The sequence below is a fragment of the Choloepus didactylus genome, chromosome 10 (assembly GCF_015220235.1).
Source record: "Choloepus didactylus isolate mChoDid1 chromosome 10, mChoDid1.pri, whole genome shotgun sequence".
NCBI classification, from domain to species: Eukaryota; Metazoa; Chordata; class Mammalia; order Pilosa; family Megalonychidae; genus Choloepus; species Choloepus didactylus.
The window spans coordinates 27,021,242-27,045,524 of record NC_051316.1 but is presented as its reverse complement, the minus strand read 5'-3'; the positions used below and the strand labels follow the sequence as shown (position 1 = coordinate 27,045,524).

General features: G+C 43.1%; 1 protein-coding gene across 5 annotated transcripts in view; it reads right to left on the bottom strand.

Annotated features, from left to right (window-relative positions):
* PTCH1 (patched 1) overlaps positions 1-24,283 on the bottom strand; it is a 69,847-nt gene that overhangs the window by 25,448 nt on the left and 20,116 nt on the right. For all 5 annotated transcript variants that reach the window (XM_037797250.1, XM_037797249.1, XM_037797252.1 and 2 more), the window contains 12 exons: positions 15,130-15,319; positions 13,104-13,173; positions 12,909-13,000; positions 11,331-11,529; positions 10,871-10,992; positions 9,869-10,016; positions 8,895-9,026; positions 8,286-8,441; positions 7,524-7,622; positions 6,794-6,919; positions 1,302-1,420; positions 268-670 (listed from right to left, as the gene is read on the bottom strand). In XM_037797250.1, coding sequence (XP_037653178.1) covers positions 268-670; positions 1,302-1,420; positions 6,794-6,919; positions 7,524-7,622; positions 8,286-8,441; positions 8,895-9,026; positions 9,869-10,016; positions 10,871-10,992; positions 11,331-11,529; positions 12,909-13,000; positions 13,104-13,173; positions 15,130-15,319 — 1,856 coding nt within the window. The remainder of the gene's footprint in view (positions 1-267; positions 671-1,301; positions 1,421-6,793; positions 6,920-7,523; positions 7,623-8,285; positions 8,442-8,894; positions 9,027-9,868; positions 10,017-10,870; positions 10,993-11,330; positions 11,530-12,908; positions 13,001-13,103; positions 13,174-15,129; positions 15,320-24,283) is intronic.

Here is a 24,283-nt window from a genome sequence, read left to right as displayed (position 1 = left end):
TAAAAATGTTTACAGTGCAAGGAGTTGATCTACATTCACAGAAGCAACTGCTACATGGAGATTCACTCCTGCAGAAGATGAGCTCATTCAAATGGCCTCGAGCTCTAAGTGGACTGACTCTTTTTAAGTCCTGAAATATATCAAACCTTAATGAATTTTTTTTTTACTGGAAAAAGAGAAGAAAAGTGGAAGCAATCCTACAAACTCCTAGAAGCCCACTGTGGTATTTTTTGAAGAAAGGAAGAGTCTTCTGTTTTGGTAGATTACCTTGGCTTTGGGTTTCAAGAGGAAAGGGGCATAGTGTTTCTCAGCAAAAGAGGAAAGCGTCCACTTGGTACAGGGGGGCTCGAGGCAGTGGAGGCTGGAGTCGGAGAACTGGGAAAGCAGGTCCCTCGTGGAGCTAGTGCTCTCAGGGCTCTGGCAGCTGAGGGTGTCCTGGGTCATGGTGACGGGCTGGACTGAGATCTCGGAGCGCGGCTCAGCCGTGGTGTAGTACACATGCGTGTGGGGGTCGTACTCTGTGCGGAGCTGGACCGTGGACTGCATGGTGATCTGCGTCTCGTGGGCAAAGCCGTGGCTGCTGTACGGTGGCGGGGGGCTGTAGCGGGTGTTGTCGTGAGTCTCCGTGTAAGCCTGAGGCTCCACCTGAATCACTCTGCTGACACAGGGGCTGAAAGATGGCAGGAAAAATACACTGCAGGGTTATCCTGAAAACAGGAAAGTGGTATTTTCCCTTTATTCCAGTAATGGAGGAGATCTTTTTATATGTCTCTGATTTAGGAGAAAAACCTTCTATTGTTGAGCTCTACAAACATCACTTGGTTTATCTGGATGTACAGGTGAGTAAGTCCAAGGGGACCAAATGGAGGGTTGATGCTGAATTTGGCTGACAAAAGCAAGTTACATGGCGATGAACCCCTCAATGCATAATTCCTAAAAAATAAAAAACCTGAAGGACTATTTTTTTTCCTAGATGGGTGGGTTTTCAGCTTTTGTTCTGCCTTAAATCAGAGAGATACGGCTAATGACAAACAACAATACTGATTCATGATGGAAACAATGATCAACTGCATCTGAACCTCAAGGGGTGTGAGAATGTTCAGTTGAGAGAGGGGAGAACCCCAGTGATTCAGGTATTCCCCCAGGAAAGCACCCTCCATCCAATCTCTACTCTACCCTTTGACCCCCTTGTACAAACTCTGCTAAGCACATACCCTTCTAAGTCCATAGACTGAAAGAGTTCTCTAAACAGTTCTACTCCGTACCAAATGAATAAAAGCCAGAGCTGCCTGAAAACGTACCTTGTAAAACAGCAGAAAATATCCAATCTCCTGTCCTCACGTCGATATAAATCCATGCTGAGAATTGCAGGAAAAATGAGCAGAACCATGGCAAAATTGAATACCACCACCACAGCTGCCTGGGAACGACAACAAAAAGGAAATCTGAGGTCACTGACACAATTCCTCTCCAATCACAGAACTGCTTTGAAAATAAGATGTTCCTGAAACTTTTCTTTCACGTCCCTACTGAAGTGTGTAAAATTCAAATAGATGTTAGTTTCCCATCAGTTTTCTAGTATTCCATCATTAGAACACCATTTGACTGTAATAAGCCTCCATTATTCTGGTCCTTTCCAACTCTAATAATTCAATGAACCCATTAGTTACCAACTACAAACTAAAACTACTAACCTCTTGCTAATAACCTGATCAGACCGGATCTACTGAGTAGAACAGTGAATATGCTTGAGATGTTTTCATTAAGAAAGAAAAGAAACATTTCCCTTTCAGAATATTTCTGAGGGTTCCTGAAGCCCTGATTTGATACTTAGAAAATCTGCATGTAAAATGGATCGAGTCTATCAAAATGTCACATTTAAAACATGAAATAAAATTTCAAACACATCCCCTGAGGTTTTTAATAGGCACATTCCAAATAGCCTCTGGAGTAGCCTGGGGTGTGTGCAAGCACAGTTACAGAAAAGGTCAAGGAGAGTTAAGCAGGAAAGAAATTCCTGCCTGTGATTATAGTATGCAGAATAAATAAGTACAGATTCAAAAGTCACTCCATAACCTAGAATAAACATGGGGCTAGATTGTGCAGTGCTTTGGCAAATCTCCTGCTGACCTGGTAAAAATTACAAAATTGGGCTGTTAATAGGGGAAAGTCAACAGAAGACAGCTGAAAGGGCTCTCCCTTTCAAAAAGGCGAGAAAAGAAGAGACACAGGAGAAAAATGGAACCGGATAGAATGCTAAGTAACCAAGAAATAGTCAGAATGTGTTTTGAAAATTAAAAACTCTTAGGAGGTTTTCCAAAGGACTGCTTAAGTTCTAAAACCTTCTCAACAGGGTAAACCTGTCAGGGTGAGAAAAGAAAACCCAGATATACGTGGCATCTAACAAAATCAAGAGGGAACTTTGCCAGGGGCTTTGTGATCATAATTGTGAATTTATGCTCCAGGTGAAACAGCAAGACTGCGTTCTGGACAGATGCCTTTCAATAATTAATTCCCAGTGCAAAGTACAAAATCATAAAATAGCCAAGAGTCTTTATCTCAGAATCACCTAGCCCCTCTCTTCTTAATCTACCTTGATAATTTTTCATCAATTCAAAATATGTGAAACCTGTTCATTTGCCACTTTACCTACGTAAGTTACTTCAAAGAACCTATCTGACAGGCCTATATTAATAAGCAAGTCACTCTTCTGACTAGAGGATTTTCCTAAGAAATAAATACTTGAAAAAATAAAATCTGGTTACTGTGCTGGGGGCTGGAGACACAAAGATGAACAAGACAAAATCCCACAGACTGTAAACAAATTACGATTCAGGCTGATCAATGTAATCACAAGAGTATGTACAAGATTCAGGAGCAGCTCAGGGGAGGGAGGGAGCGGCGGGTGTGGAGATGGGGTGTGATGGTGGGAAGGGGGGTGGTCAAGGCAGGTTTCCGGAGAGATGTCTCAGCAAGGTTTAGAAGACCAAAAGGGAGCCTAGAACAGGGCAAGGAGGGCTGGTTCACTTCAGGGAGCAGGACATGCAGCGCCTGGTGCAGAATCATCCAGGACCACTGAGACTGAACATTCTGCGGGACAAGAGGGAGGAGGAGCAGGCCGTAGGAGATCAGGGAGTTAATACACGAGTCATTGACTCACACAGCCCCTAGGAGGGTTGACACTTCCTGCTGTTACACTATTACCTCATCGAGACCACCAAGGTCCCGAGCAAAGCCCCCTGCCTGAGGTTACCCAGAAATGGGAATCCGACTGAGGCTCGGTACTGAAGCCCTCGCCCCAGTTAGCAAACTGGGAGTTCTTGCCTGAACTGATCACTTACTGCAGGGTTACACATGTACTGTGTCAGAACTCGATTATCAGGTAATGGTAAATGCCAGGAGAGAACAGGCCTGATTCCACAGGCAGCTGTCCAGGAAAATTTAATCCTGGTGGCGGAATCTTTCCAGTTTTTCTTATGACAGTCATTTTTGACAATGAGGACTGGAATGTAGAGAAGCAGATCTGGACACCTGACTTTGGACAGGAGAAGTGCATGATGACAAGGGTGGAGATGTTGTGTAACTGAAAGAAAGTCACACATGGAAGCACATGTGACCAAGGTGGTCTGGCCAGAACAACTTTGCTGGCTCCCATAGTGGCTGGGGAACTTATTTGCTTCCGGAAATCTGTTTTGTCTCTAGTTGTGGAGATGAAGGGTTGTGTGAAAAACCCCAAAGCAGTGTCCCATCTAAGCTTCCTTTCTCATGGCATATTGCACTAGATGTAATGTAATGTACATCTACAGTACATCTAAAAAAGATGCAATTTTCTGAAAAGAAAGCAGCAGTACTCCAATGTCTCTTAAAGTGCATCAAAAGAATAAAAAACTAACAGCAAGGATTTCTCAGTGAGGGAGAAGTGTCATTGACTGAGCAAAAGGGAGACTGAGAAACCATGAGTAAATCTGAAAACTTGATGGGAGGATCTTGCACTGTGAATCAGTTCTAATTACTGTGCTGAAAGAAAATGTCCCATTCCCCCAGGTGAGATACTTCCAGAACACAGAGCTGCCTAGAGGTCCAGTCTAAACCCCGTTGTCATTCCGAACGGGAAGAGGTTCTGTCCTGAGAGCTTCCACTGAAGGACAAATGCCACTGCCACTATTCTCCCATACAGACGCGAGATCTGAACAGATGGATAGAGACTGACGAGGAAGAAAATCCTATTTATCCTGGTAAGACTACAAAATTGGGAAAAGTTCCACAGGGAGAGAAAAAAACCCAAGGTAACATGGGTTTATTATTGAACAGAACCATTTTGAATTCCCCTCACCTCCTGCCTTTTTGATGCTTAATCTGTAGTGTCCTGCAAACATAAACACAAATGAATATCCACAGTCACAACTTACATTTCAGTCAATAATGGTCAATTTTGAATGTCAAGATGGTTCAAAGGGAACCAGGGTAAAATAAGAAAGCAAAACTGACAGTACTCTTTTTAGTCTCAGGGAGGTGCTTACCTTGGGAGAACTTAGTACACTGGATTTTCTAAAAGGCGACTCCTAAGGAAAACTCATAGAGCTTTTCAGGCCACCATACCATAGGATATCATTAAAGGAGAGTCTGCCTTGATGGCTCCGCAGTATGTACCGAGAGGGGGCGGAGAATGAAAGAAGGAAAACGAAGGAAAGAAGGGGCGGGAGGCAGAGCAGACAAAGCAAGGAGAGGAAAGGCAAGCGGAAAAGGCGGGACAGAAGAAAAGGAAAGACGGAGGAGAGAGGATTCCACTATTAAAAGACTCTAGAACAATTTCTCAGTACGAAATTCTGCTGTATATGAAACAAGAACAGGATCTAGAAGGGTGTTGAGCAGATGCAGGCCAGTGCAAAAGGCTACTGAAAATTGCAGTTCTTCTAATAATCTCACTTACATTTCACATCACTGCAGTTAAATACATTTTCATTTTTCTTGAGCTTTGATCCCAGTTTCATTTATTCACTATTTCCATGTATATGTGTATGTATGTATGTATATACATTAGCACCACCCTAAAATATAAAATAAGTTTACAAGAAAAATAAACCCTTTTTTAAAGTTTTTTTTTTTTTTTGGCCTGGCAATCACGGTGATTGGCACAAAATCTTTTTTTCATGTTATATCTGCCTTAGAGTAAATATTAAAGAAGTCTAGTATCTGTCTGACGCACTGTGGGATCACTAATAACTTAAGAGTTGCTTGTGCCTTCATCAGTAATTAGTGAAATGAAATTCAAATACACTACTGATTGGTTCTTCTTACACGGCAAATATAAAGATGAAAAAAAAAGCTAAACATGTTGACAAAAAGCATAAACAGAAGCCTAACTCATGACTTGTCATGATTTTGTCACAATCCTTAAAACCCTTTGGGTGACTGAGAGTAAAGCAGTATGAATAAGCCAGATGTCATAATACCAAAAGTAGTTTCCTTTAAAAATCTGATGAGTGCTTGCTTCAGCAGCACACATACTAAAATTGGAATGATACAGAGAAGATTCAATGTAGTTACTTTAGGATATTTGTTTTCCTTATTCCTTTGTTTTGTTTGAAATTTTTTTTTTAAATTTTCTAATAAATAAAGTTAAAAAAAACCTGACGATTTCAAGAATTACACACCACATTACAAGAAATTAAGAGGGAAAGCTGATGCTCCGTTAATCTTTCTTTGAAAACAACTGAAGCTTTAACATTTGAAATTAATTCACAAACTTGAAACATCCTTGAGATATCAAAAACCCAAAGCCACCTTTGGGCTTAGGAAGAACACGTCCCAGGCTAGTCAAGGAGACTTCGTCATCTCCTCCACTGATTCCTATAAGTCCAAGTGGCTTAAGGGCCATGTCTGTAATGTACTCCAAGTATAGAAACGACTTGAGTTGCATCCCTATTCTAGAGCATTCGCATTTCTTATAATTCATGTAAATTGGCTTTTTGTGGAGAACAATACACAAAAATTCACAGCCTCTGGGAAGGAGAGAAGAGAATAATGAGGGAGCCAGGTTGTGCTGCTAAGAAGATGAGAAGGATTTTCTGTTTGCTTGGGTAGCCTGAGAGAGGAATGGGGGACCAAAAAAAAGGAGAGAGATGAGGAGAAGGAGGGATGTGTGGAGACCTAAATGAGGAAAAGAGAGGTGCAAGCACAGGCCCACAGGGGAACACCACCTGGCAGAAAACAGCCAAAGCATCTTCATACAGCGATGTCAGCTTTAAGTTACAGCCTAGCAGAGGCTGCACCACGACCTCATCTTCAGATTTCAAACAAGTCTGCTATATACAACTGCCTGGTGTTGGGGATGAGCTGGGGAGAGAGTTTGGGTTCAGGTAGCCAGCAAGACAGGGGGGTAACTGCCGAACTGGAGAGTGTAGAAGCTGGCTGCATCACGAAAGAATTCAGAGGCCTCATATCCGCCTGGGGCTCACTGACGTCCCTCCTGGAGTGGTCCCTTGTGCCATTTTAGTTCAACTATAAAGAAAAGGGCACCTCTGTAAGGCACCAGGTCTTGAGGACACCCAGGTGACAATAAGCATTTGGGCTATGTGGCTTGAAAGGAAGGATGGAACCTTAGCACTTGTTTGGGGGTGGAGGAGGTGGGATCTTAAGATGTTGCTTGAAGCAACATCATCCACTTTAACAGAGCCCCAGCCCCTGGAATGCTACTTTACTTCATGGTCCGTTAGTGGAGAAAAAATAGACTTGGGCTGCTGGGTATGTCTGTGCGGTGCCATCACCGTAGCTTTACTCCCTGGAAACTCACCTGGAGGGAGAATGCCCGCAGAGCAGGGATGGGGATTAGCGCGGCCATAAAGAAAGCGGTGACATTGCTGATGGAAGTGAGGGCCACGCTGGCTCCTGTACGCTTCAGGCACTCCCCGGTCCTGTCCTGAGAGGGGAGAGAATGGACGTTTAGAGCCAAACAGGGAAGGGATCCCTGAGAACACGTGTTGGGCAAACACATCAAAATACGTGGCAACATAACATAACCGGCAGTTTACGGTGCTGACGTTAGGGGTAAGAAAGAAATCTCTCTCCTACCCACCTAACCCTAGCATTATAAAAGTTTTCATTGTTATCTACATGGTCATGCATTCTTTGTGGTTATTACTATCCAAAGCAGAAAGCTGCAAGATAATGATTTTTAAGTTAATTTTTAACATGATTTAAAAAAAAGAAAGAAAAGTCAGTGACAGAGAAGCAACTGTGGACTTTGGAGAAGGTATGGCAATTAGTGTGAAGTGTTACACTAAAATAAATACCCATATTCCTAAAGGCACCCCAAATAGAGAAGTTCTTGGGACTTTTCACAGCTAATATGCATCCTGAGATTCTTCTCGTTTTTCAAGAGTACTCTATTTAGAGTCACCCAACTTGGGGCTGAAAATACTGACCAGGGCAGACTGAGCAGAATTAAAGGACAAATAATCAGGAACAGAGGGGGTCTTTGGCTACCCCCAACCCAAGGCTTTTTTCTTGTGTTTTTCTATTACCTCAAAAGGGATTCTTTTATTCTGTCCTGTTTCACTAAATGCATGTGCCAGAAGGAAAACATCATCTACACCTACGCCAAGTGCAAGAAACGGCAAAACCTGTAGTGAAAACAGAGGACAGTGGCATTAGACACGTGAGATCCAACCCCGTCTGTTGTGAAGTATTTACGACACTGCCACCAGTGCTCCCAATAGCTACCCAAAGTAACTCACGGTGAGGAATGTAATTTTATTCAATACTTCACATCCCCAAGTCTAGTGGTTTCAGCTCACAATAGGTCTTGTACATTTCTACGTTGAAGTTCCACGCACAATCATTTATTAAAGTTAATAAATGAGAAGAAAACTAACTTACCTAAAAAGCAGGGGTTCTCAGAGTAGGATCCAGCATCACTGGGAACTTGTTAGAAATACAAATGCTCAACTCCCACCCAGAACTTCTGGGGGGTCAGGCCCAGGAGGCTGAATTTCTGTAAGTCCCCCAGGTGATTCTGATGCAGTCTGGGAACCACTGCTCTAAGAAATGATATACATTCCTGCACCTGAGACACCTCTCCTAACACATCAGCTGGAGTTCCCACCTCCTGCCCAGGGCCCAGAGTGGCCTAGCTGGGGAACAGCCCTCCCCCCGAGGCATGTGGCATCCTGGCAGAGAAGGCTGGAAGGCCTTTTGGGTAAGATGAACCTCCACCAGGCCGGCGAGGCTGGGCCCTGGAGGATGGCACCTGTCAACCAACAGCAAATGAATGGCTCCTTCAATACCTGAGTTGTTGCAGCGTTAAAGGAAATCCCGATCAATGAGCACAGGCCCAATCCTGCAGCCACTGACAGTGCAACCAACAGGACGCCAGCCAGCCCCACGGCACCCTGGGACTTGGAGCAATCCCAGCGCAGCATGGTTAAACAGGCATATGCAAGCTGCAAGCAGAACAGAGTGGGGGGATGGGGGCAGGTGAGGGGATAAAGGGCGATGGGAAGGAAAGGGGAAAAGAGGAAGGGATGGGGGGGGTGGAGACACAAAACAAAAGCCAAACATTAGAATGTGTAATGATTCTAATGTTTTCCCCCACCCATCTCCCCCAATCAAAAGGTAGAGTTTACTCAACCCTACAACAGAAATTTACATTACAGACATCACACAAAAATGATACAAGTCAAAGATGGGCAAAAAATGCTTTACACAACCACTTTGTAAACCGTTATGAAGCTGATGGGGTCTATGAGCTCTCATGGTCTGGAATGCAGTGTGATGTTAAGAGCAGTTAAAAAGCAAGAGTGATCATGGAAAGGTAAAAAACTAAAAACCAAAACCAAAAAACAGACAACAGCCCACCCCCTCCTCGCCCCCAGGAGAAAAGAACTGATTTTTACCATCAGTAAGTAGCCACTGGCCACTCGGATGACGCTGACATCAGAGAAGGACTTCAGGATGTCATCCAGAGTTGTCGTTGTAAAAGAAAGCACCTTCTGTGTGGAGTTCTGTGCAACGCTTTGATGAACCACCTGTAGCCACACAGGAGTAAATTTCCAGATGGAATGAAAGGTCCAAGGAGCTTCCAAAAGCACAGGCTTCTGGAGATACACTCACCTGTCCAAAGCATCCCCCCACCCCAACCCTCATTTTTCTTTCTGATGCATTAAAAAAAGTTCTACATGATTTGGGTTTTGGTGGTGGGGGAAGGCTAAACTTGGGCTAACATTAAATGACCCTGGGGTCTAGGTCTAGGAGTGCTTGATGGACCCTAAATCTGAGGCTGCCGTTCTCCACTCCTCTCCATACCTCTACAAATGATTTGCCCTTCCACCAGTTCTCCCCTAATCCCAAACAATGCATTCTTATGGGCGCTCCTCCCCCCTTCCTTTGCTGGCCACTTTTAAAAGGTCATATGCAGCTCGGCAGAGGTCACCGCTTGGGAAACAAAGGCCAGCTCCTGTCACATGACCCAGCCGAGGGGACCGCAGCTGTGAACAGATCCCATGCCTTGCTAATGTTTTCCAGACACCTTTTCTTGCCAGCCAAGTGTTTTTTTTAAACACTGTTAGGCCTTTGCTCTAAAGTTCACAACTGGTTACTAAAAATGTTTTCGGGCATCCCAATCAGAATTAGTGTCTCTTAGGTAAACTCTCACGTCGTAAATATTATCGTAAGATTTTCAATTATCAAGGATGGGGGAGGGGAGAAAAAACACTTCTGTCCCACCCAAAGTTCCCAGAATCATTATCTGTTTTGAAAATAGATTATAAAGAGATAGACATTTAAAGAAATCGTGAAAAGGAAGTGTTTGGGTAGCTCGGGAGTTGATTCCAAGGTTCGAAGTTGGGTGTTCGGAATGCCAGCCAGTTACCTCCACGTACGTCCGCTGCCAAGCCTCCAGGATCGCCGCTGCCTTGTCCTCGTTCCAGTTGATGTGTGAGACATACTCGTAACCCTTGAAGTGCTCATACATTTGCTTTGGAGTCATTAACTGGAACATGGTCTGTAGGGCGTGGGCGCTATAACGGGATTAAAAGGGGGAGGGAAGGCACAATGTCAACCTTCCCAGGAAGCAGTTTTCATTACGTAAAATCCCGGAGGGACCCCCAATCACTCGCAGGAATTCTTTTCTCCTATTTGAGCATGTGTTTCCATTAAAATGGGACCTGGGTGGTTATTTTATTTAATAGATTGATGTGCCATAGTAAAGGTGTAACCTTACAAACCTTTTACAGATATACCAAAAATTAAATTAATAGGCAATTTCCTTTCTCGGTTTCTAGTCAATGAAACAGGAAGGGCAGAGGAGCAGATAGCTAGACCAGATATACTGAGCTCAGCAACGCACGGCTGCTTGTGCAGAAATCCCAGACGATGGCTTTCCCAAGGGAGCAATCTCAGACTAAACGCCATGCACTTGACCAGAGCCCATAAGTGCACAAAGGGTGATTCTTGTTTAGCAGTGAGTTCTTGGTCTTTTCCTTTAACAGTAAGTGACTGTATTTAGCACACATGATTTAACTCTATCAGATATGCTCTAATGAGTGTCACTCGGCTACTTTACATTCAGGCTGCTTCACATTTGCCCTGACATTCTTTTTATGTAATGGGAAGATCTTCCAAAACCTTGGTCAATAACTACAGATTTGATGAAAAGTACAAATCCATCCTGGAACAATTCCCCGTGAGGTGCTTTTTCAAGCTGGTCTGGTCCGCTAATATTTCCTAATATTCTATTACACCAGACGGCTAGCTAGCTAGGATAACAGTTAAGTATTAATACAAATATACTTGCAGATGTCAGAAGGGAAGTGGTTTCCAAGAAAGGGGGAGGGAATAGATGGCTTGGATTTTATTCTGCGAGTTAGATTACCTGACAAGTTTTCCAGTGCTGTTCTTGACTGTGCCACCCACAATCAATTCCTCCTGCCAGTGCATATATTTTCTAGATAATCCATGACATCCACCATTCAAAACAAGGGCCATATCAAGAGGCTAAAAACAAAACGACAGCCACATAATTATGGGAATTAGTAGGCAGGTCACATGCCTTGTTAAAATCCAGTGCATTAAGGGCTTGTTTGTTAGAGGGAGAACATTAATAAGAAGGCTAATGAGAGGCGTATGGTAGATCTTACAGAAAAATTTAGTCCTATAAACAAACTTACTACGATAGACCAAAAAAAAAAAAAAAAAAAAAAAAGTCATCAAGAACAAAATCCTAAAAATGAAAATTAAAAAAGAGAAAAATAAATGGATTTAAGTGGGGAGAGGTGCTGGTAGAAATAGTTTTTCTCTGCCCCTTCTGAAAAAAAATCAATGGCTGCACTCACTTTGGTTGAATTTTTGTTGGGGGCTGTGGCGGGGCAGTCGGGATCAGCAGGGTTGAGGCACGGACGGTTCATATAACCGTGACCAACGTCAGCCTTATTCAGCATTTCCTCCCAGCTGTCCACTTGGTAGTTTATTTTCTTTAACTCTTCCAGGAATTCCAAAGGGTCAAAGTTTGTCCACCGCAAAGGGGGCTTACCTCTGTAAAAGAAATTAGGAGACAAGACAATAAAGAGAGGCTTACCAATCCCAAGTAAAACAACAGGATTGCAAAGCTATATCCCTAATTCCATGAGGCTTTGTGATCATGCTGCAATTCTGGGACCCTAGGATAAAAAATAAGTGCTCCTTTATAGCGTATCTGTCTGCAAACCTAACGTCAGGAAAATACTTCATGAGTGAAGGTGGCAAGCAGAGCGCTTATAAATTATTGGATAAATCAAAGGGGCGTTCTTGCCAATAGATTGTATTTAATATCTAAAAACAAAATTAGCCTATGGGTACTTCTAGGAGAACACTGAGATACAAAATTTAAAAAAAAAAAAAGAGGGACTTGTAATGTCAAATTAGCACTTGCAAGCCTAATAAAGGCTTTTTAATTGTCATCAATCAAAATATCTGATCTCTATTACCTTTAATAATCCTATACTTGTGAGCACTCTCTGACAGCCTGGCAATCAACCAGGCAAGCCCCCTGCTGCCTCCGCCATCGCCACCATCACGGCCACTTCCCCCACACTCACTTTTGGAATTTGTGCTGTTGACAGACCAGAAAGGCTTTTGGCTGCCTGTTATGTGGTTCAAACCACACTGTAGCTGCTTAACCAGGCTGAAGTCATTATGCAGAATCTCCCAACCAGAAAACACAAAACCCCTTATTTCCCATCTAAAACTGTACACTGAAGGTCAGGGTATGGCCACTGCAAATTGCTTTCGCAGATATCTGCAAGCCAGGGCAGAAACAATAAGCCAAGCACCAAGTCTTGCATAATTAACTGAAAACGTCTATCCTGATTAACATTTACTCTTTAAATGATGCGGTATACATAATACCCAACTGCTAAACTGTGACGCATCCCCTACCACTGCCTCAAAGATAGCCCATTTCCTCCCTTAAATGTCATTAATGTGATCCAAAGAAAGGCCAGCATTTTACTTCCCAGGAAGCTCTTGAACTTTAACTTAAAATATTTAGTTCTGACATCTATCCACTAATAAATTCTCTCCTTAAAAAATAAGCCAACCCTATAGAAGTGCCTTGGCCTGCAAAACTGCAAACATTTTAGAGTTAAAAAATCACACATACTAGGCAATGATTTACATGTTATTTGCATATAAATAGGTTGGTAAAAGTGAATGAAATTTAATGGCGTCTACAGAACTTTTTTTTGAAAAGAGGAAAAACATTCTGCTGAAGCTCCCTCCCCCTCACTATTCACTCAAAAATGCACATGGAATTTCAATGTTTTTATTTCTGTTCAAAACTGAAATGGTCTAAACAATGATAAAGCAACATCACCAACATTCAAGCTCTAACGTTTAGAAATCACAGACACCAGAAAACCACATTGTACACTTACAGTAGATATGCTGTCCCAGATTGTAACTTTGCCCCTTCCCAGAAGCAGTCCAGAGGTGTAATGATTAAACAAGGGTAAAGATATTCTATTATCTGTCAAAGTTAAAAAGAACATGCCACGCATTAGGCTAACACATACCACTTGGGTGTCTTTGAGAATTTTTTTGAGACATTTTTGCAAACAGAAAAAATATACCTGATCCATATAACCTGTTTCTGTGATAAGCTCCCCTGATTTGTAACACAAATGCTCCAATTTCCACTGTCTATAAAGAAAAAGAAAAAAAGAAAAGTAGGGATAAAAAATTTCTCATTGTAATAAATTTCGGAAATCAGAGCAAAATCAGAACTAGAGAATATATATAGAAAGAACTGCAATTTCTATCACTTTTAAGCATCTGTCAAAACTAGAAGAGCTTTTGCCAAGTACAGACCCAGCAAGCTTGCTTTAATGAATAGATAATAATTGTAATTAACATGTGGGTGTTTATGTAAATGAATGCTACCCAAGTACTTGAAAAGTCTTGTTTTCTTAAGTGTGTTCTCCCAATAATCTTGTTTACACCATTAATTTGCTTTTCTACATACATTAAGCAACTTCAGAGGAGCCCAGATGAATTATCACAAATTCACAGTAAGTGAGGACTAATTTAGTGAGGGCTACATATATTCAGGTGGGAAACTAGTCCTGATTTTTTTAATGGCAGCTATCAGGGTAATGTCTTATTTAACAGGTAGTGTTCAAAATGAACTTTCCTATTCTTAACCACAAATGCTGTAAATAAACGCCCACTTTACAGTCCTCTATTCTTGTTATGTAGAAATGATATCAAATATACTGGTCAATAATTAACCTGGAGTTCCATTAGCTCTAGGAAAGTGTGATAAGGCCGTGCTTTTCCATGTGTTAGGGAGATAAACCTAACTAGAAAAAAGAGGGCATTTGGAAGGGCAAGAATGAGAAATGGGGCAAATCCAAGAGAAGAAAAAAATTGCTCTATTGTATTGGTCCCCCGAGAGAAGTCTCTCTTCACCCAAAGGAGCAAGGACAAGGGTCAATTTTACTTTGACTCTCTCCCCTGGCCACTGGGTATGTCCATTTCCTTGCCTCTCGTGTGGAAAATAAATTGTATTTGTCAACCACTTAGTTAAGAAGGGATGCAAAGTCCAGGGGGTGGGATGGAGCCAGTGGCCCCTGAAAATGGGGTTCAGTGACAGCCATTGACAATGCAGGGAGAACGCTTTCCGAGTCCCTACCCTGTTCTAAATACTGTGGCGTGAGACAGTCTCTGCCCTGAAAAATGTTCAAGTTTAGGAAGATGAGCAAAAGGACTGCTAGTTTTGCTCCGGAACGCTTCCTAGGCCTTTACTATACCCGCAGCCTTATTATCTTCACTATAAAGCTAAATAGTGACTTTTTATGATATGGTGGTAACATATACACATATGACATATAATTTGCCATTTTAACCATTTCATCTGTACAATTAATTCAGTGGTATTAATTACCTTCACAATGTTGTGCTACCATCACCTTCACCCATTACCAAAACTTTTCTATCCCCCCCAAACAGAACCTCTGGGTCCATTAAGCAATAACCCCCCCATTCCCTGCCCCCACCCCACAGCCCCTAATCAGCTTTCTGTCTCTATAAATCTTGTTTATTCTAGATACTTCATATATGCAAAATCATACAGTATTTGTCCTTTTGTGTGGCTTATTTCACTCAGCATAACTTCATTCCTTTTTACAGATGTAAATTTTTTCAGGTAGGTATGTGTGTTCACCTTATTCAGTGTATCTGTAACATGAATTCACCAAACTCCCTTTTGCTATGTGAAACATACAACTGTTCATATCCGTAGTGGGTACAAAGTAATGAGACTTAATTTTTTCCCCATCCTTCCTTCCTAATTTTTTTTGTGTTGTCTGTAAGCTGACAAAAGGCAATTCAAAATGCAACTGCTCCAAAAATACCTACGTGCCTATAGAATGGGTGTATAGCCACCCAACTGGCTGCTTGAAGGTTCATACTCTGTTGAACCTAAGATACTTAATGAAAATACATTATAAAGCAATGTACTTGCTCTGTTATCAAACTAGAAACAGAGATGAGGGAAAAAATCATTTCATTAGAAAACTATTTGAACCTAATACTCCAGGTGTATTTCCAGGGCAACCTTCCAGATTAAAACAGAGAGGCCCCAAGCCCCAGCCTTACCTGTTGTACATGTACACATGGACCCGGCTGGCTTGGAGCGCGGAGTCCAGGTGCTGTCGGAGGGCTTCCGTGGTGAGGACATTAGCACCTTCTTCTTTTGGGGTCTGGATCATGAGTTGAGGATTAAACATAGCCTCTTCCCCAATCTTCTGGCGAGTATAATTTAATTCACGACTTACTCGTCCACCAACTGACAAATATATACAGGTTTCCATTAGAGGAGCAAAATTGCTGCAAATTCACATTCTGTTAACTCAAGAGCAGGTTGGTGATATACAGTGAATGAACTCTGGCTGTGAAAATGCAGAGTAACCTTCACTATCATTATTGGCAAAGTTAACCTGACCAATAATAAACACATTAAAAAAAAAATGCTCACTAAACCCATTAAAGACTGTCCTGCCAGTCACATACACAAACTTATTAAGATATATGCTTTGTCCACATAAGTAATATGCCATATCCATCAAGGGGGAAGGGTGGGGAGGAAAATTTGCAATGTCTTTTCCTTGCAGATCAGACCAAATGTCCCTGTTACAATTCCTTTCACGTGTACAAGCAATCTGCTCCTGCAGCATATTTCAAGATAAATGGCTTGAATTTACACTCTTCTAAATAATCTGGCAAAGGGAAGTTTCTCCTCTGACAGAAAAGAAACAAGGGAAAGTGGCAAACCTATGTTCAGCACAAAACTTGACAGAAGACAATATGATGCAAGTCAGATCCACATGGAGACCAACAAAATGTATCAGCTGTGGCCATCAGGGAGAACCTGGTTCTATCAGGCTCACTTGGCAAGCTCAAGAAAACATAGCCGCCAGGCTCTGAGTCACCTGGGTCCTGGGAAGCCTGTTTTCCACACGCTCCCCAGGTTGTTCTGCATGTGCTGCTAAAGCAGAGCACTGCTCCAGCCCCGAGTCACGTTCTCCATCAGGTTGGCCAAGGCTGGGCTTGCTCGAAGCCAGCACACTTGGGTAACAGGTAAGGGAAGGCATCAACCTCCTGACATTGTTACTGCAAACTGCTTTTTCTCCCTTCTTCCTTCAAATCCTCAGGACCAAGGGTATATATTCCCACTCTGATTCTGGATCAAGCCAAAGTTCGGAATGCTGCCCTTGGCTGGGAGGGTCACTGAGGAAGGGGGTTAGGTTTTCAATAGGGTGAGTGTGTGTTGGATTGGTGATGCTCACGGCTCTGGGAAGGGTCCAGGGTCGTTGATATGGTCCAAGCTTAAGGGACTGTGTCAGGGCCCATGAGGGAAGGAGCTGAGAAGCGCAGCTAAACAGAAAGAGAATCCTAGAAGGGATGCTCCCCAGCCTCCCACCGCCGCCCACACAGTCCAGGGCCAAGGAAGTGATTCTGAACAGTTCCTAAAGTCACTGATAAGTCGAATGTTTACTGAAAAGCCATAGTTTAGAAAGAACAGTTGGTGATCGGAGCTTTCCCATGAAGAGGAATCCTTTTTTCTTCAAGTTTAGTATGCAAGGACATAAACATTTGGTTTGGGCAAGTAAGTAAGTACTGGGAACAGCGGGTTGTTTAGTTCTCTTGGCATATTTTATAAAAACAAGGGGCAGGCTAAAAAGCAAATAATGCCCTCATTAGGAAAACTAGCCCAGATTCACAGCCTGGCAGGATCCTCTGAGCAGGTGTGGGCAGATCACCAAGGCCACCGTGGAACTCTGTGGGAGAGGCCTAACACAAAGTGTGCACGTGTGCATGCATGCGTGCGTGTGGGTCAGAGAGATGCACAGTAATTTATCAGTTGGTTAGCAAAAAGTATCAAGACCTCCATGTGCAGAAAACTTTGACCAACAGCCGTGGGGAATTCCTGAAGTCCTGCAATCCATATGAAACTAAAGAAGTCTTGCAATCCATATGGAACCTGCAAACAACTTAGCTGCAGAGACTGAATTTATTTGATGCTCCCAGCCTTTTCGGAGGTGCCCACTGAAGCTGCCTGAAGGCAGCCTCTGGCTCTTCTGGAGGAATCACAATGCCCACTGTCAACCAATTCACTGGCGAACTGCGCTGAACTCCAATCCACAGTCTCTGGAGGCAGAGAGGCTGTTGGGAAGCTCAAAATGATACGCTACAGAGCTTCATACAGCAGGGAGCTCAGAACAGCCTTTGCTCAACCCCTTTCTTTCTTCTGGGTCTATCACAGCCCATGTCTATAAATCATTTCTCTTTCCAAACTGCCTCCTCAAACCTTGGAGTAGCATACGGTGTACCTCATTCTGCTTATAAACTCATACTCACCTTTCTGGAAGCTTAAAATTTCAGATGAGCTAAAATCATAAGGTAAAAAGCCAAACACATAAAACACAAGCATGACCCCAGACACCCTCCAACCCCTTTGCTAAAGGGACCCAGAAGCTGTCACAAGTGAAGGCAGCCCCTGGCACAGACAGGAAACCGTCGCTCATCAGGATTCTGTCCCCGTTTCAGGCATTAGCTGACCAGTGGCCTTTAATGCTATAACCAAGGAGGCAATGGGTGCACGCAAAAATAACAAAATCAAGTGCAAGGTCCGTGACTCTGAAGAGGTTTACTGCATGCTTCCAGACCAATCTCACAATGAATCAATTATTTTATTCTAGCAGTTTTCAGAAATGATGTTATTTCCTTCAAGATATAAAATGTACCTAAGGGGTACCATAATGTAATGTTTTTAGATGTTTTAAGATTCATATTTAAATCAACACATGTATTTGTCATGTCTCTGGAATTGAAAGCCTTTTTGCTTTCAATTTTTTTGCTCTTCTATCTCTTTGCTTTAGTAATTTAAGAATGACCATTTTGCTAATGTGACAACCAATTGTAAGCAAGCCAAGACTATCATCATAGGTAGGGCAAGCAGAAAAGGCAGCATTGCCTGGGGAGGGTCTTTCAACTTGGAAGACCCTGAATTCTAAAGTCTCCCCAACTACCCAAACTGCACCCTACTTTTAAGTATTGTTAAATTCAATTCATTGTTACATGTAAAATAGTCATATTTGACTTAACATGTCATCTTATATTTAACCAAATGTGAATATGGTTTTGCAAAACTACTCAATTTTAAAAAGTTTAGGTGACATCCATTTTATCTGACAAATAGTCTTAACAAGAGTCATTCATCCAGCAAATATTTGCAGGCACCTAATATGTGCTAAGGAAGCAGCAGTGGAGGGGTCCAGTGTGTTCTCTGCTCCAAGAGGCTCGCTGGCTGGAAAGGGAACAGGCAATAGACAAGCAAATCAGTAAGATGGCATCAAGGCATGTCAAGTGCAATGGAGGAAATAAAGATGGTGGTGCCATGTGATTTCTCAGGAGGTGGGGAAGGGGAATGGCTACTTCAAATAGAGTGGCCAGTGAAGACGCAAAAGGAAGTAACATTTACGCTGACTTTGGAAGTAAGAAGTTCCCAGCTAGGGGAACAGAATTTGGAGAGAGGAACCAGCAAAGTGCAAAGACCCCTGGGGTGGGGTTTGTTGCAGGGAGAGAAAGGAGGCAGGTGTGGCTGGAGCTGGGTGAGACCATAATTACGGCACTCGCTTGCTTGCACTGGTAGACTTAGCTCCGTCTGGGGCACAATTGCACAGTCATGTGGCCTTATATCAAGCATTGACCCAGGCAGCTCTGCAACAAGCTACCAGAAACAGAAACCCCTCTGAACAGAGGCATTTTATGGACTCCCCTGACTAGCTACCCCAGCAAAGGCCTATCCTAAATCACAGCTGAACGACAGCCCAGAGCTGTTCACTGCCTTGCTGTCTTCCGTTATCATCCATGAGTGTGAAGGCCTTGCTCTCACAAAATCCCACAGAACTCATTTCAAATGATTGAAATTACAGTTGTGGTCTGGGGGAAAAGGTTTTTCTCCCTTCTCTTTTCATTTTCAAGGTCAAAGTCCTTTTTTTTTTAAAATGACTTTTAAAAAAATTCCTTCTTTTTAAAATGATCTAATGTTAATGAAATACTGTAAAGAAAAATGGGTACTGAATAGAACAACCCATAAAATCCAATGCTTTATTACACAGATACATAGATACAGGCCAAAATATTAACAGCTATTATTGCTGGGTGATAGTTTATGAATATTTTCCCACTTCCCTTTTCCTGGGTTTATCTCTATTTCGTATTTTTTCCTGCAATGCAGATGTGTAATTAGGAACTTCTATGTTGTCAAAAAAGGAAAAATAAATTTGCAAGCTACTTAGTAAGGATCAGAATAAAAACAAGCTCAATGTGAGATAATTTAATAAGAACATATAAGTTGTGGAGGGTAAACTTAAAATGTTATGGGAATGCTCAGGAACAACTACGGTTTGTTAATTTTGAGGGTTTATGGTAGGTTCGCAGAAATGTAGTTATTTCAGGTCATTTGTTTTTCTTATTCTTTGTTGGGTTATAGTGTGTTTATTTTCTTGGGAAGGAACGTGTTGAAAGCATGTAGTTATTTTAGGTTATTTGGTTTTTTTTATTCCTTTGTTTTGGTTTTGTTTGAAATTTTTTTTATTGTTTGTTTTTTAATTTTTTGATAAAGTTAAAAAAAACAATGAACGAGTGTTAAAAAAAGTAAATGAACAATGGGTGGAGGAGGGAAATGGAATGTTTCGGATGTTCTTTTTTTATTTTATTTTTTGGAGTAATGAAAATGTTCAAAGATTGATTGTGGTGATGAATGCACAACTATATGGTGATACTGTGAACAACTGATTGTACACTTTGAAGGACTGTATGTTATGTGAATATATCTCAATAAAATTGCATTAAAAAATAAATAAAAACAAGCTCAATGCAAAAATCATATGCATCTCCATCGTATCCTGAAGTCCCTCTTATGTTCTTCCCCCTTTTCATTCCCCAAACCCAACAACTTAACCCTAAAATTACAACCAACCTCTTTGAAAAAGACTCGGGATCAATGTAATCCCAGGATGCTGGGCACAGAAGAACCTTTCACACTTATGGGGTGCTTTCCATCTGCAAAGCACATTAACATTCACTAGCTATTTATATATAAATATTTTGGTACTCACTGCTCCTCCAGAAAGTTGATGCAAGTCAAACAGGTTAGGCACTAGCAACGGGCACCAGAAGACCTGAGTTCCAAGTCCCCGCAATGCTATCTGTGGTAGTGATCTTTGGGACAGGTCCCCTAATATCACTGAGTCTCATAGCCTACTCTGTAAAATGGGGATAAAAATACTACCACTAACCTCACGGGATGGTGTGAGGATTAACGACAATGTATGAAAATTCCAGACCCACAACTGGGAGCTGAGCAGGGGTCCATTCATTTATTCGTTCATCACCCTTACTTTACAGAGGAGGAAACTGGTTGCACAGTTGGGTGACTCGCCCAAGGTCGCTCAGCGAATAGGCAGCAGAACTGACCCTTGAACCCTGTGCACTTTCCAACTGCCCTGCGAGGCTCACAGCTTCTGAGCACCAGCTGAGGATCTGAGTAGGGCACCCAGAGGTGGGCTAGGGGTGCCAAATTCCATATACCTGACTATATGAGGCTCCTGTCTACTTGGAAAAGTATTACACAGAACAGATAATTGGAATTTATTTAAATACCAATTTAAAGGATCACAAGGTTGCCTCAAAATTCTTTTCACCACCAGTGAGAACATGTGGCTTTTTCAATAGGGCACCTGGGTGGCAATGAAGCCCCGTTTTTCCTTCAGTTCCCTGGAAAGCCCCTTCTTAGAGGTGGAAGAGATGAGGGGCCCACAGAGAACAAGCAGCCCAGAACCTCCTGACTGGCAAATTCTGCCATCTTGTTCTCCAGAATACTGATGCTTCAATCAATTCTGCGAAAGAGGCCAAGTAAAAAGCTTCCCTTCTGCAAAGGAAGTTTCTTTAGCAAGTCCTGCTGCCGCTTTCTTCCCCAAATCAAGCCAAGTATGATTTTCCAAAGTGAGAAAGGGCCAGCACTGCTGGGCAATCATTAGACTCAGGGGCCATACCTCTGGGCAGTGCTATTCCAACCCAGTGCAGACAAGAGATTTTTCCCTCATGATGTCCCCTGCTGTGTCACTCCTTAGCACAGAGCTAAATAAAATGTTTGTGGTATTCTTGCAAAAAGCTTTTAGTAAACGCTATTGAGACTACATAAAGATGATCTGAGGGGCCAACAAAAAATTTTTCCCAATAAATTGCAAGTCCCTTAAGGGAGGTAGGTGCATAGCCATCCACTCCCCCCATACCTGCAGGGCAGAGCCCCACTAGGCTCAAGGCACACACTCACTGTCTGTTGAATGAATGAATGAATGAATGAACCATCTCTATTCAGAGCCCTGGGAGCAGGCAGTCATCTGTACAAGATATTAAATCCCCACAAGGCTCAAAAAGTCAATCAGTCAAAACAAATGACCCTTTCAGCCTGAAAAGTACCCACTCAGAGTCCAATTAGGAAAATGGAGCCTGTGTATATGCAAACGTAGCATTTGCATTTGATTAATCCAATGAATTATCTAACAGCTCCAGAGAGATTTTTTTTTCTGCCTTTAGTTGCTTCGGGTCCTTCTTTCAAATATTGTGATTAGTTACTGTGAGGGTGAAAAAGTACAAACCTTTAAAAGGGTGTAACTGCAAAATTATTAGCGCCGGCTCAGTTTTTAAATTGAAAACAATGAATGAAAGATTCAGTAACTCAGGCAATTGGCTGAAAACTCAGGCAAGGGCTGTGAGTTTTAGTTACTCCTCTGCCCACCTAGCAAACTGCTGCCTAACTAAGCTTCGGGGCTGTTTTTCACCCCGAGGACTGTGCCCCGGCGTCCTGGCATGGGAAAATACTAGAATTGGATTGCCCAGAGAGAATGTGCCATTGTGAAGTGAACCCAGTGGACGAAAACCACAAAACATGACAAGACCAGGACAATCAACTACCCCTCACTAGGGACCACCCACGGGAAACAGAGGGGCTGCTGCAAGGAGGTAGTGAGTGGTTCCTGGGCAGGTCCAGTCCACGCAGGCTCCCCTGCAAGCCTTCCACGCCAGCTGCTTGCTGTGCCATCTGTCCCTGCCAGGACAGCTTCCCCCTCAATGGTTTCCCACTGGAGCCACCCTGCTCGCCCTGTCGGACACGATCAGGTCAGACCAGCGCTCTGCCTGCTCCATCCAGACTTGCTGCCTGTCACAGCCCCTCCCCCATTCCGATATTTCTTACAGGGCCACCAGCTCCCAAGAGGGATACTGCTTATGCCCACAAGTCCGGTCTTCCTCCGTTACTTGCCGCTCTGGCCGTGAGAGGTGTGGGAAAGCCCACCTAACACAGGCTGGGCAAAGTCCCAGCCCAGAGAGCCAAGAACATTCCAGCTTCCTGCAGGACACAGCCAGAAATGGCCAGCAACCTACAGTATGCAAGAGCCCTGTATCTGACTGCTTACTTTCCAAGCTGGCAACCATCCCGGGTTTGACCATGACTTAACCTGAAGCAGGATGCAAAATCCAGCTGCCCTCATTCTGCAGAAGGGGAGTGTGCACGTGGGGAGGGCTGACACAGCTCACGTGGTTTTTGCTCAAAGCAGACTGGTAAAGCAGGGTGCTCGCTTGGAGGCATTGCTGGCCCAGGCACCTGCACCCACGTGCTTTTTAATCAAGCACCAAATGCTGAGCGCTTTTATCAAGTTCTAAGTTCCTAACTGAGGTCTCCTAAAAGCTACATAAAAAAAAAAAAAAAAAACCACCCAACACCAACAAAGAGACACAGGTGCTTGCACTACAGGCTCTCTTTCACATTTGCCCCAGTTCCCTCCCCCCAGCTTCTGTGGGGCTGACATCAACTCTCAGAACAGTCTTCTCACCATTATCCCGCCTTGGCCTCTTTTCATTGGGGAAGAAGACAATGCGGTCCCCACCTTGGCAGGGGGAACCCCACACTGGCCTGATTTATCTGCAGCACCACTCTGTCCCTCTGCATCTGTGCAGGGAGACGCCTGTCACTGGGGGCCACTCTCATGATTTTGTTGCTATCAGGATTAGCTGGATTAGGGGCTGATTCATAAGGACCCCCTGGTGCTGTGAGGAAGTTTCATCAGGAGGTCAGTGCGGTGTGAACTATATTCTGTCAACACCACCACTCCTTACAGCGGACGACCAAAGAGGTGGGGGGTGGGCTGGGGAGGATGCAGGAAGAAATGCAGCGAACACAAAACACATGAACCTGTTGTAGCAGTAAACTCCCCCCATGATTTATCTAAAAGGACGTGAAACTATTCAAGGCTGTCCTCCTTGCAAACAAGAAACCTATGTTATTCTTTTATAACTATAAAGAATTTAGCAGGTCTGATAGTGCGGGTTCATAGAATGGCAACTAAGTATAGCTACCCACAGACCAAACCACAGGGAAACTTCTGGCCTCTAAAACCAGCCAAACCGTTTGGGAAGGCAATCACACTGCTGAAATTGTACATTGCTTTCCAGGCAAACGAACACCTCCAAGGTGCATAATTTCTGTTTTTCTAAAGGAAAAACTATCCCATCCAGCAGGGATTCCCCCCTCCACACTTTTGATTTTAAGGAAAACAATGTGTGGTAGAAGGAATGGTAGGAGGTGTAAGAAGATGGGGAGAAAAACAGAAGCAGAATTTTTAACCCAAAATTCAGTAATGGACGTTCTTCCTCCTGGGAAAATCATTTGGCCCCATTCACTGCCCAAATCCAACGAACTGACCGCCACTCATTTGAACCCTGAATGCAGTGAACACAATTTGTAGGGAAAGCAATGGGATTTCTGCATGTGTGTGCGAGTGAGTGAGTGTGTGTGTGTTTTACAGAACAGTCCCCTCTTGCACAGCACTGGGCTGTTCCATCAAAGCCATATCTGTTATATTTCTGTCTTTCTCTTCTGTTTGGCGTATTCACCAACAAGAGAAAAGGAGGAAAGCTTTGGCGGCCCTGACCTGCAGCTGGAACACAATACTTTCGCACAGCCCTGTCGACCCCTGACATAAATTTTATACCGCAGCTGGCATTTACACACTCAGCATTACCATATGTATAGCTGCTCGGTGCTAATTATGCTAATCACCTGTCTAACTCGCTGCTGCGAAAAATGGTTGTATTTAGCAGTCCACCGCCTACCAATGCAGCTTACTGTGTGGCTGAAATGTACATTCAGACGGTCCTGAATGGCAAGATTCTTCCACGTTGCTGG